Source organism: Choristoneura fumiferana, chromosome 5, assembly GCF_025370935.1.
Source record: "Choristoneura fumiferana chromosome 5, NRCan_CFum_1, whole genome shotgun sequence".
Lineage (NCBI taxonomy): Eukaryota > Metazoa > Arthropoda > Insecta > Lepidoptera > Tortricidae > Choristoneura > Choristoneura fumiferana.
Genome location: NC_133476.1, coordinates 1301293 through 1314979, shown reverse-complemented (window position 1 = coordinate 1314979; position 13687 = coordinate 1301293). Strand labels below are relative to the sequence as shown.

Genomic DNA, 13687 nt, shown 5'->3' with positions numbered 1-13687 from the left:
GGGATTATTAGCACCCCTTGTCCGCCGTTACCGCGACCGCTACCGTAGTCGGGACTAGCGGGACTACCGGGGACTAGGGGCCTGGCCTGGGTGAATTGTGCATCATACAAGTAATGAGGGGGGTAGAAATATTACCAAGAAGACGCTCCTGTTCATCTGATAAATAGGGATGCTGACACCACCAATCAATTGAAGTACTTTTTATGAGCTGTCAAAACCCAATTCTCCCATAGTTTGAATGGAAATAGCAACTTATGACGTCACTCGTTCGCCATCTCAATCAACTAACTATTTATTTGTTTTAAAGCAACAAAAAATCTAATTTTGCAGTTAATCGAAAATTAATCTGGTTTTCAGGGCTAACATAAAGCGTTTTTTTACTGGAGTCGTGTCTTCGAATTATTTTTTAATGGTGTCAACATCCCTATTGGCCGGATTCTACAGCGCCCACGGGAGGAGAGGGGGGACAGCATTCTAACGCTAACGCCCCACGGCGAGCGAACATTCTGCTAGAAACGATTTTTTTTTTCAGGTCATCAACAAAGCGTGCAACACCTTATACGGCACGTTGTCTCGTCTCCAGTTGCTCCAGAACAATTCTGCATCCACTGATCCCATCTGGGAAACATACTTAGGTATAAATAATTCAATTTTAACCCTTAATAAGGCCCCATTTATTGGAGCATACTATCACAGAATCAAAAGCAGCTATCGATTACATACCTGGCAAAGGATATTTTTAAAGCTAGTAGTATTTTCAATAATTACAATGGATATTGTAACTTATACCTAAAACAATAAGGTTGCATGTCTAAGTCAATGGATGTGGTCGCCAAATCGTCTCTGCCTTTTTAAGTCTTGCTTGCAATTGGCTCCTTTAGTTATTAGCCAAAGCCGTGGTAAGCCGTGGTGGCCTAGTGGTTTGACCTATCGCCTCTCAAACAGAGGGTCGTCGGTTCAAACCCCGGCTCGCACCTCTGAGTTTTTCGAAATTCATGTGCGGAATTACATGTGAAATTTACCACGAGCTTTGCGGTGAAGGAAAACATCGTGAGGAAACCTGCACAAACCTGCGAAGCAATTCAATGGTGCGTGTGAAGTTCCCAATCCGCACTGGGCCCGCGTGGGAACTATGGCCCAAGCCCTCTTGTTCTGAGAGGAGGCCTGTGCCCAGCAGTGGGACGTATATAGGCTGGGATGATGATGATGAAACTAGATTGTAACGTCAAAAAACCTCACGATACTAACGCCATCTAGCGATATTTCAACTGTCTTAGCCCTCATTGGTGTCAAGTGTCGCATGATGATTTATGGTCGTAGGTTCTCCGGTGACGTGCATAGCGTGCGACGCGCGTTACGCGTGCGTGTCGTGCGCGGACGGCACGCTGCACGCGTGGCGGCTGCACCGCGCCACCGCCAAACGGGTGCTGCCCCCCATCGGTGAGTACATTGATTCATTGTTAAAGGTCATACTGTTATATGTTAAATTCACAAACTTGTTGTTGTTTTTTTTTAAATATGGCTCTGTCCATTTGAATACGATTTTGCTAGTGTCTAGTAAATGAAAAAAAAAAAAAAAAAAAAATCATTTATTCAGTAAATAGGCCGCAATGGCACTTTTACACGTCATTTTTTAAAACTACCAGCGCTTTCGAAAGACCATCATTGCAAGAAGAATGCGCCGCAAGAAACTTGGCAGAAAGTCATTTTTTCAACATAAAATAATTACAAATAAAATACTTAAAACTACAGTATACAATGAAATAAAGAAATACAAAAAAATAATAATAATAATACAGGGATGTATGGGATCCCTTAGTTACAAAACTAAACTCTAACTATAATCTACGTTCAGTGGAAGTGTAGACTGCTTCCACCGTCATAAATAAAAATAAAAAATTATAATAATAATAATTTCATTCTAAATTTACATTTCAGGTCAAGTAACCATTAAACTTTTGGATTCCGAAGGCAAGCTCACGTCTGCCGCTGTAGTTTTGCCGTTAGTTAGAAAACGAAATATCTTTACAAACCATTTCTTCCTGCACCATTCGCTACAATGTATCATAAAAACTAACATATTACAATTTCATTTACATACTTTACCAACCTTTCTTACAACATTGATAGGAAAATTGGCAAAAAATGTAATCCCTCGTCTTAACTTTTATTGTCTACTTAATTTGAACAGAACCCTTTCTACACACGTTCAACTCGCCCTTAGCCGCTTTTTTTCATATCTAATGATCAATATTAAATGTTTTGACATTTCGTTTCCAGCACTAATGTCGCAGGCATCCAAACTGACATTGACAGGGGACATTTTAGCGGCGGTGACGACGGGCGCAGAGCTGGCCATATGGGACCTGGCAGAAGCCAGCTGCCTCGTCAAACCGCTGTGCTTCCGAGGACTGCTGGCGCAAGGCGGTGAGTTACTGACCACACAGTAACAGTACCGGCGATAAACATTGCACATCGATCTTCGGAAAACGAAAATTGGCTGTTCACGACGATTTCCAAACACCGGCCACCGTCCATCTATCATCGTATTTATTAAGTGACGTTTTATATCAAATAAATACTCCATCTTTATGGGCTTGATTAGTTTACGTCAAATTAATGACATGTAAACTTCGAATATCTATAGAGAGCTGTTGCAACTACTAGAAAAAGGATAGTTCCCTCTTTTTCTCAAAGATGCCGTCGTACAATTTAAAGTTTTGGGGGGTTTCAACAACTCTTTATTATATATTTTCATCTAAATGCGTCCGTACTCTATTGCACCTCTACAAAGACTGACAAACGTCACATACGTAGTGTGTGACAACGCTCCACGAAGCCGAAATCAGCCGAGTCTCTTTCCAAAGACCGATGTCCAATCTTAATCGTCGGATACTGTACCAAGCAACATGTTTTGCAATTCTCTGAGACATTTCACCGTTTAATTTCGAAAATTACGGTATTTTGTTTATCACTTACTTATTTGCTGTTGTTTTTTTCAGTTTCGGTAACAAATTGCTCGCTTCTGGAAGACGGGAATCCAATGATCGCGTTGAGCAATGGAAAGAGTTATATTTACTGTAGGAAATTATATGCATGGTAAGTTTACCTAAAGCTAATGTATTTTTCTGTAAATTTAGAAATACGGTGGGGAAAATGTTGTGTTATTCTCATTTAATTCCCCATGCATATTTTTTTTATTTAACTGTCCTACTAGAAGTAATAATTTTTCATACTAAAACATTATAAAATATGAGTTACCTAAACTCAATTTCAATAGAATCTGACAATCCTGTAGACACTTTCTAGCCAAATAATATGAACACAGGGTTGCCTAGGTCTTGGTGATGAGACTATTTTTTTTTTGATTCCTTTTAGATTTTAATCACATCCACAGGGACATACGTAATTAAGTTTGCCCACGTTAGGGTCTGAGGTTAGGGTGTCTTAAATATCTTGAAAATTTTCAGATTCTATTGAAATGTAGTTTTAATAGGTATAGGCTACAATCCTTTAACCTTTTGTCGATAACAAAAAAAAGAAAATTATTTTCGGATAACTGAGTAGATCCAAGTATTTTTAGTGTATACTATATTCTTATGAGAATATGGTAGTAAGCAAATAAGATATATTATTATTACATTAAATCAAATTACATTAATTTCCATGGCATGCATGTACACTGCCTAATTAATTAATTAACTTCTGTTTCATTTCAAATTAACACATCACATCCAATTAAAATAAACTGTCTATCTATGTCAAACCAAATAAATTCAAATTTATTAAATCAAAGTCACATTTCACTACGTTATAAATAAGGAAAAAAAAGTCAGGTCACTGCCGTTACAGTTGATTCATTCATGGTCATCATCATCATCATCACCACTGTTGGACATAGGCCTCCCCCACAGACCTCCACTTGCTTCGATTGGCAGCGGCCTGCATCCACCGCGAACCCGCAGCTTTGACCAGATCATCCGTCCATTTCGTTGGTGGACGTCCTACGCTGTGCTTGCCGATCCGTGGTCTCCACGTGGTGTCCAACGGTCATTTGTTCATTCATGGTATTTGTAATTTTAATTTGATTTTGCAGGGTGGTATGGGCGGATTGTCGCGACCCGGTGTGGCGCGCGTCGGGCGGCCCCCCCGCGCCGCGCGCGTTGCGCCTCGCCGCCCGCCCCCGCCGCCCCGCCCCAGCCCCAGCCCCAGCCGAGGACCGGGTAACGAACGACACTATATCAACTTTTTAGTGTAGTCTGTTGCCATGGTAACGTCTCCTGAGTTACTTATTAAGAGTATGATTTTATGGGGTACAAATCCAGAGTTCAGAGCATGAATTATAATATATATTTTTTTATGTAGCCTGTATTATGTCCCACTGCTGGGCAAAGGCCTCCCCTTTTCTCCGCCACTCCTCCCTGTCCTGGGCATGCACCTGCAATCGAGCTGAAAAGCGCTCAGGTCGTCCCGCCATCTCCTCTTGGGTCTGCCCCTGCTCCTATGCCCATCCCTCGGATCCCATTCGGTTACGATCCGTGCCCATCGTCCGGGTGCATGCGGCAGACATGTCGGCCCAGTCCCACTTCAGCTTATAATTATAATATATTCAGTAATTTATAGTACATTGTGTCTTAAGGGTGGTAAATAAGGAATTACCAACGAGAGTCTATTACAAGCCCGAAGTCGAAGACTGAGGGCTTTAATGAGTCGATGTTCGTAATTCTAGTACCGCCCGTGCGACATACAATGTTTTTCGTCATTATTTGCGACTAAAATTGTATATTTGCAAAAAAAAAAACTAATTTTTTTTCCAAAAATTGGCCGCTGACTGCCCTCTTGGCATTACCAGATCCCCCCCCCCTCGCAGCATGCATGTGCCCAACCAGCACGCCAGCACGAGCAGCATAAACTCATTTTTGGGCTTCATGACAAGAAAATTAGTACAGGCAATGACTCATTTACCGACCACGGGTTTCATGACAAGCACATTAAGGTCCAGGGTTTTATTTGGGGGGTTACAACCAAGGTAGCCTGCATGTTACGACACTGTTTACGAGCAAGTGTGATGAAAAATAATATAAATAATAATAAAAATATAGCTCTATCGTTATTATCGGTGTAAATATCATGTTATTTTGTTACTAATAATGTCATGATTCGTCGTGGCGGCAAACTATGACGAGAACTGACGTTGTCATGGCGGTTTGTTCAAGGTTTGTGCTAGTGTTGCCTCCTGCGCAGAGCTTTGCGTAATATGCCCTATTCTAACAAGTTGAAGTGACTGTTCTGGTATTTATTACAGCAACTACAGCGCGGAGGCGGCCCGGAGCTGGCTGGAAGCCCAGCTCGCGTCGTGCTACCATTTGCGGCTGGCGCGGGACTATCGGCACTGGCTGACTGCACTGTTCACGCACCTCACTAACCACGGTAACTATCATAAATAGAGAGCGGATTACAAGTTTAATATGGATATGACTAGTGCGATTGGCTAGATAGAATAGTAGATTGATAACCAAGGGTGGAAAGTGACCCATTTCACCCGAGAGTTGTGAGAGCGCCAATAGTTCGAGGGGAAATGGGTTACTTCACCCGAGTTAGACATTCTACTTTTCATTTCGACTGTAAGGAAAGTAAAATACTACAATAAAAAATAGAATAATAATAAATTGAATTTACTTATATCCAGCCACGGCCGACTATAAAATAAATCGAGTTCGTCACGACCAAGGAGCTTATATACAAAAATATCTCGGGTGGAATAGGTCACTTTCCACCCTTGGTTATCAATCTACTATTATTTTATTCGATATCATGTAGTTTATCGGTCTTACAGTTGTTACTTTCTTACTTACCGCAATTCAATCTTATGTATATGTAATTAAATTCAATAAATGTTATTCATGCAACAAACTATATGTTAAGAAAAATAAATAAATCATAAATCCTCTGTGTTGATATATGACCTTTGTACAGTTAAAATGAAAAATAAATACTTACATACTTGTACTAGTCTTATCCATATTAAAATTGTAATCGCTACTTCAAATCCGCTCTCTAATCATAAATGTATTTGGGATCACTATTTATCGTCATATGAACCGTAGCCCATCGGTTTTTAAAGCAAATAAAAGTCTATAACGAATAATTATTGGAATAGACACATTAACTTATATATTAAGAAGTGTTCTATCAGACAACATTATTAATTTTCATTTATTTTTTATGTAATAATCGAGAAAAACTAACAAAAATGCAACTTTGCCAGCTCAGCAGGAATAAACTCTCTTAACGTCAAAGCCTATTTTCACTCACAAGTCAATATGACAATCAGCCATATTGTTTTATTTCTGAAGTAGGAACTGTCATTAAAATTGGTGAAGTACTTTCTTGGTTGACTATACTCAAAATATATGTTCAAAATTACTTGGATGTTTCGGTCACATCGTAACAATACTAAGTACTTTTATAAATAAATAAATAAATATCACGGGACAATTCACACCAATTGACCTAGTCCCAAAGTAAGCTTAGCAAAGCTTGTGTTATGGGTACTCAGCAACGGATATATATAATTATATAGATAGATACATACTTAAATACATAGTAAACACCCAAGACCCGAGAACAAACATTCGTATTTTTCCTACAAATATCTGCCCCGACACGGGAATCGAACCCGGGACCTCAAGCTTCGTAGTCAGGTTCTCTAACCACTAGGCCATCTGGTCGTCTAAGTACTTATATTATAAATGCGAAAGTTTGTGAGTGAGTGAATGAGTGAGTATGTTTCGTTACTCCTTCACGCTGAAACAGCTGGACGGATTTGGATGAAATAAATACATAGGCTACTTTTTATTCCGATGTTCCCACGGGATAGGGATAAAATCTCGCAATAACAACCGCTGGGCTTATAGGCATGAAATTTGACATGATTGTTTTTAATGTAACGTCAGTGAAAACCACGATTTAATTTTCGGTAATTCCCACGGGAATTTTTTTAAATCCCTAAATTTCAATTCATCTGAACTAATGATTTACCGTAAACTGCTTCAACTTTGCCCTCTGGCCCCAACATTGCCTGATTTGATTTAGAGTCGATATCTTAGCACTTATAGGTTTTAAACTTTTATCTACAGGGGAATTATTATTACGAGGGGATGAAAGTTTAAAAACCTAAAGGGTGCTAAGTTATCGACTGTAAATCGAATCAGGCAATGTTGGGGGCCAGAGGGCAAAGTTGAAGCAGTTTACGGTACGTGGGTGAGCCTGCGGGTAAACACTAGTTGCATTATAATCTCGATTGCAGGTAACGAGGATCAGTTGAGAGCGATACTGGACGACATGCTCGGCCCTAGTCACTGCACGTCCACTCCTAAAAAATGGCAGTCGACAGTCTTGGTGAGTAAATATAAAACTAACTAACATAAAAAAAATATCTTCAAAGAACTATCCAAACGTCTCTCGGATACCACAGGGGCCCGTTGAGCTGGCAGCTTCCTCGCACAACGTATCAGCATTGCTATAGCGAGGAAATGCTGCCAGCATCTTTGGGTCCATGCCGCGGGGGGATACTTTTTCAAATTACTTTTAGTTCTAGTTTAGTTATTAGTTTGTTTTACTTTTATTAATATTTTTAAGTTAGTCTACTAACATAAATAATATGAATCCGGTGTGCGAGGATAGGTAAATGAAGCATTCCTATTGGTTCATGAATAAACATCGGTGTCGACGTTCAAATTTCGTGGCAATGTATGGTCGGCAGAAAAAAAATACAAACAAATACACTTCGTTCGTCCGTTCTTTCTACCGTGTTTTTTCTGTGTATCGAATATGTGTAAATAAATGTATCTCTCTCTCTCTCTCTCTCGCACCACATCCTCGCACATCTCTGGTTGAAACCCACACCATCCACCCGTCTCTAACGTCCCTATTCGGACATTGTAGTGTCCCGCTCGAGTCTCAAAGGGCTAACAATTTCAGCTCATTTAGGGCCTGTTTCACCACCTGTCGACTAACTTTAAGAGTCAGATAAAAGTAATGCCGTCTTTGTTTATTCGGACAAAACAAAAAGAGACGGCATCACTAATATCCGTCACTTAAAGTTAGTGAACAAGTGGTGAAACAGGCCATTAGACTCCAAGTGCCTTCAAGCACCAGCATATGTTCCTGCGCTCCGACTTCTGGCGGAGGGTGTGGTGTTCCGCCGTTTTAGGGTTTTTTTTTTATTCGACTGGATGTCAAACGAGCAAGTGGGTCTCCTGATGGTAAGAGATCACCACCGCCCACAAACATCTGCAACGCCAGGGGTATTGCAGACGCGTTGCCAACCTAGAGGCCTAAGATGGGATACCTCGCGTGCCAGTAATTTCACCGGCTGTCTTACTCTCCACGCCGAAACACAACAGTGCAAGCACTGCTGCTTCACGGCAGGGTTAGCGAGCGAGATGGTGGTAGCAATCCGGGCGGACCTTGCACAAGGTCCTACCACCTGCAAAAGACGACATCTAAAAATCCCTAATTAGTTTTTTTGTATGTTTTTCTTCAGTTTTTGTGTATTTTCGTATGGTCATTAGTCTTCTAGCTGTATTTTTTTATTGATCCTATCGCAGGGTATCAAGAAACATGACATTCTGGAGTCGATGCTGTCAGTTCTGGTGCGTCAGCTGCGTTGGCAGCGACTCTACAGCGAGTACAGCGACCAGCTCACAGCTTTAAAGGCACCTCTGCTTAACGGACACTGACCTACAGAAACAATTAATTATGTATTTGCATCGGGAAACTTCGAGTCTCAACCGTAATACGTCGGCACCCGAATTTTCAATCAGTTGTTGTATTAAATTAAGAGCCGTGGTGGCCTAGTGGTTTGACCTATTGCCTCTCAAGCAGAGGGTCGTGGGTTCAAACCCCGGCTCGCGCCTCTGAGTTTTTCGAAATTCATGTGCGGAATTACATTTGAAGTTTACCACGAGCTTTGCGGTGAAGGAGACATCGTGAGGAAACCTGCACAAACCTGAGAAGCAATTCAATGGTGCGTGTGAAGTTCCCCAATCCGCACTGGGCCCGCGTGGGAACTATGGCCCAAGCCCTCTTGTTCTGAGAGGAGGCCTGTGCCCAGCAGTGGGACATATATAGGCTGAGGTGATGATGTTGTATTAAATCAGTGACGTTTTCATATCCATTAATATGGAACTTCATTGTTTAGTCAAATGCCAACCGGCTGTAAAATTGGAACTGAAGCTAATTGATAAGGGTTCCGTACCATTATCTATACAACATTCTTCTTCTTCTTCAACCTTGATCTACCCAATGCTGAGTAAAGGTCTCTTCCATTTTAGAGCATTCTGTGCGGTCGTGAGTTTTCCGCATCCAGTCCTTCCCAGCCACTCGCACCAAACAACATTAGGCATCAGCAAAAAAAAACACGTTTGTTGTATGGGAGCCCCTCTTAAATATTTATTTTCTTCTATTCTTTAGTATTTGTTGTTATAGCTGCAACATACATCTGTGAAAATTTTAAGTGTCTAGCTAGCGGTTCACGAGATACAGCCTGGTGCCAGACAGACGGACAGTGAAGTCTTAGTAATAGGGTCCCGTGTTTACCCTATGGGTACGGAACCCTAAAAAGGCAATACGAACGTTTCCGATGAAATACGATGGAATACCATTATCACTACATATGTAATCAGCTGTGTATTTATACAAGTTATTGCGGAATTCGGCAGACGGCTGGGTTAGTTTGTACAGTCCTTTAAAAATTTACATCGGTATTTTCATTCAAATAACCGCCTGGAGATTTATCTTGTGCTAAACAAGAATGTTCTAACAGGAGTAAATAATTAACCCTTAATAAGGCGATTTAGCGACCACTTGCATTGAGTTGGAAACTGAACCTTATTGCTTTCATAATACGTCACAATTTCCATTGTAATCATTGAAAATACGACTAGCTTTAAAAATATTCTTTGTCAGGTATGTATTCGATAGCTGCTTCTGATTCTGTGGTAGTATGCTCCAAATAAATAGGGCCTTATAAAGGGTTAAAAAATAATATATCGAACTCGTCAAACTGATCGATTACGGTTTAGCGACTTTTAAAAATAATGGAATGTTTCAAAGTCAAAGTCAAAGTCAAAATATCTTTATTCAATTTAGGCTATAACAAGCACTTATGAATGTCAAAAAAAATCTACCACCGTTTCTTAGATTTTTCCCTTTCTCGTACAAATTAAATAGTATTAACGTCGCCTGTAACGTAATAGTTAACGCTATAAACGTCAAAGTTTTGCTTTACATTGCTTCTTCGAATCAACTTTGAAGTCCAACGAAAATACAAACTGGAACATGGATGCACCCAGAAAAAGAGACCAGCAATGGGAATCGAACCCAGGTCCTCAGCATTCCGTGCTGCGTGCCCCTACACCACCACTGGACAGGAGTCTAAACACAAATTTCTCCCATGCAACACACATTTCAGTCTGCTTTTTTCTTAGTCACTTAAGCAGCGACACTGGCGACATCTATGTTTTAGCTCTCATCGCGAGACATCAACATTCCTTCGGAACTAACCGCTCACCCGGACAGAGATGTCGCTATTAAGCAATCAAATTAAGATTGGTTTTTGGAGTCTTTTTGTATTTTTTCCTTGGATTCACGGGATGACCGTAAAAGTAACAAATTTGGAGTTGAAATAAAAAATACAAAAATACTCATAAAACTAATCTTAAACTTTGTAGTGTTATTGAAATAAAAAATATTTAATTTTAAAAGTCGCTGACGTAATTTCGTTCGGTTTGACGGCCCCACCTAGTATAGTCATTCCTATGACGAGGTACACTTTGAATATCGATCAATTATCGATTTTTTTATTCCAACCATCTGTTAAAATGTTCCTATGAAATTTGTATTATATAAATATTTCTTGTTTATTGTGTAAAATGCGTGAAACGCGGATGTAATGAAATTAGTAGCAGTCGTATGTATGAAGCCGAGTTTGCGACATGTTTCGGACCAGTCCGTGGTTCATTATGATGTCTTGTAGGTCACTAGGTTATACTCGATTGTTCAATTTTTAAGATGCAAACATCCTATCTAACATTTAGGAATAAGATGAATCCCTAAGCACTGATTTGTCCAAAATTTGATCTCTATTTTGTAAACGGCAAAGATTTTTGTGCTTCTAAGGAAGGTTATGTGATTAAATATAAGTTCAAATGTATTTTTGGTCTGAGTAGCAAAAATTGGTTAAGATATAATTCTTTCGTAATTTTCACGGGGTAATTGACATCATTAAGCAATAATTCCTAAACGCGACTCTGATACTCATCATCAATTGAATATACAGTTAGATTTTAAGTAGTTTTGTCACTTGAACAGTCCACAAAAAGGTAGAATTAATAATATTCCTAACGTAAGTACATTGTCATTCAAACTAAATATCCGACCAAGTTTCAAATCGATGCCATTAACTGCAGAGTTCCGTCCTGCGGGGACGATCCTGGCCGGACCACCAGAATTTCACTTCCAGATTATTGTATTGTCACCGGACTTAAGTATCTATGCCCTTCAGCTCAATCGGATAGCGGGAAGTGGTCAAAAATTGGTTTGCAAATTTTTAAACCACGAATATACATACATGCAATAAAAACGTTGCGAGGTTTGGAACAGTTTGTAATACCTAATTGAATCATCTATCAAGTGACGTCACAGTTCAGTATTACCATGCAAACTCTATGGATGGTCGCGTTTCAATAGCTCTGAAAAATATTTAAATCCATTGATGATGTCAAATAGCCTATTAACTACACTAAGAATAAAAAAAGATTAAGGGGCTGTTTCACCATCCATTGATTAGTGTTAACTGGCGGTTAAATGTGATGCCGTCTTCGTCTATTCGAACAAAACAAATAGAGACGGCATCACACCTACCCGCCAGTTAACACTAATCAATGGATGGTGAAACAGCCCCTAAAAAGGATAATTTGCGTAATTTTCGTATAACTGTCACTCTCAGGTACCCGCTTTACGTTGATCCTGCTTTTCAATTAATTATCTTACTTGTGTAAGAGTCATTTTACTAGATTGAGTGTTCCAAATGTACTTATGGCTTCACATAGCACTTATAACAGGAGGTGGCGCGTCCCTCTGTCAAAAAACGACAGGCAGTGAAGTTTGTCTCGCGAATGAAATATTGAGTTAACCATGGAAAACTATTGGTTTTTTTGGAGTTTACAGGAACGTAACTTTTTACATGAGCATAGACCTGTGTTGTATCATATGATATAATAGTATAATGTCATATTTTTTTAAGCATAGACTAAACCTTAAACAATAGAGAACGATGCTTTAAGGTGACAAAAAATGTAGCGCAAAGTTAAACTAAGAGCAGCTCCTGTAATGAGTGCTCTGTGGGCTGTTTATTATTAAATCCCAGATTGAAATTTAATTCGTCACTAAATTTAAGACTTATCGTGTTCATATCAATCTTATGAAGTATGTTCTTGAGACGTAAATGCCTTGAGTGAGTGCTTGTAGATATAGTGAATGAAATTATATAGATATTATTGTTAATCGATGCTATAATCGTATTTAACATCTTTCTATCCCGGTACAGTCAGCAGTAGAAGTAGATGAGGTGTTTTGCTGCTGAAAATGATCTAAACTCTCTCTTATTACCTTAGCAGTAGTCACAAAACAGATAGGTACAGAAGTCAATCTCATGTATGTACTTCACTTTTCATACCTACGCTCGGCGGTCGCTTTAGGGTTGTCAACTATGGCTTACGCACAAAAAACTATTGTGGTAGTGGCACTCTTATCTAGTTGTTGAGTTGTGTTGTTGAGTTTAAGATTAAAAATCCATAGCTTTGTTAGTAGATACAGTCACTCTTATAGACTAAGGGTAGTAGTACAGTACCAGTCCTATATAAACGACGTAAGTCTGTCAACGACCGGTGCATGTAGCTCAGCCAATATTGGGCTGTCCCAACGGTGAGCGACCGTGCTCAGGATGCGGTTGGGGCTTACGCATAATAGCGTGGAACCCGTCGATACGCACGCACGCAAACATACCGGACGCACTGCAACGTCGCCCCAGCCCCATCAGCACCCTAACCGCATTATTATATTGCACTCTCAGTGCGCTGTACGCCCGCTTTGTGTAGCTGACCCACAGGCTGCATGTGTAAAAGGATTGACAGAAGGCTTTAAATAATGTTGTCTTTACTGAATGAAACGGGAAGAATGGAAATATAAATTAATAATAACTAAAAAAATATTTTATTGTTAATATCATTGTTATTTTACAAATCTTGTCACAGACAATATCTTGCGACGATTTCTACATTGGCGAAATGCACGATTATTATATTTTAAAGTGTAATAAATTCGCATTCTCCATTATTGCACAAAAGAGTTCACAGACGCGTGCCTCAAGCGGATGGCACTCGCGCTCGCACTGGTCCCAACCGGTCCGAGATATCGTGTCCGTGAGCAGTGTCTATGTGTGCGTTGCTCGAGCGCACTTTGTATGTAGATTGAACTCTGTACCTATCCGTTTTGTGATAGTTGTGTGTAGATCATTTTGAGCACCGTAACCGCTCATCTACTTCCGCTGCTGACTATACCATAATAACTCATAACCCCGTGCTCATAAGTCATAGTAGCGGAGTAGTTTGACCTATGGCCT

The 13687-nt window shown here is 39.9% G+C and overlaps 1 protein-coding gene across 1 annotated transcript in view; it reads left to right on the top strand.

Annotated features, from left to right (window-relative positions):
- Positions 1 to 12829, top strand: part of Hira (histone cell cycle regulator-like protein) — a gene marked incomplete in the record, with an annotated part of 28185 nt that extends 15356 nt beyond the window's left edge. Inside the window, 8 exon segments of the mRNA XM_074087467.1 lie at positions 533 to 635; positions 1321 to 1440; positions 2281 to 2427; positions 3003 to 3099; positions 4097 to 4209; positions 5302 to 5430; positions 7310 to 7401; positions 8613 to 12829. Coding sequence (XP_073943568.1) covers positions 533 to 635; positions 1321 to 1440; positions 2281 to 2427; positions 3003 to 3099; positions 4097 to 4209; positions 5302 to 5430; positions 7310 to 7401; positions 8613 to 8744 — 933 coding nt within the window.
- Positions 12830 to 13687: the final 858 nt, after the last annotated feature.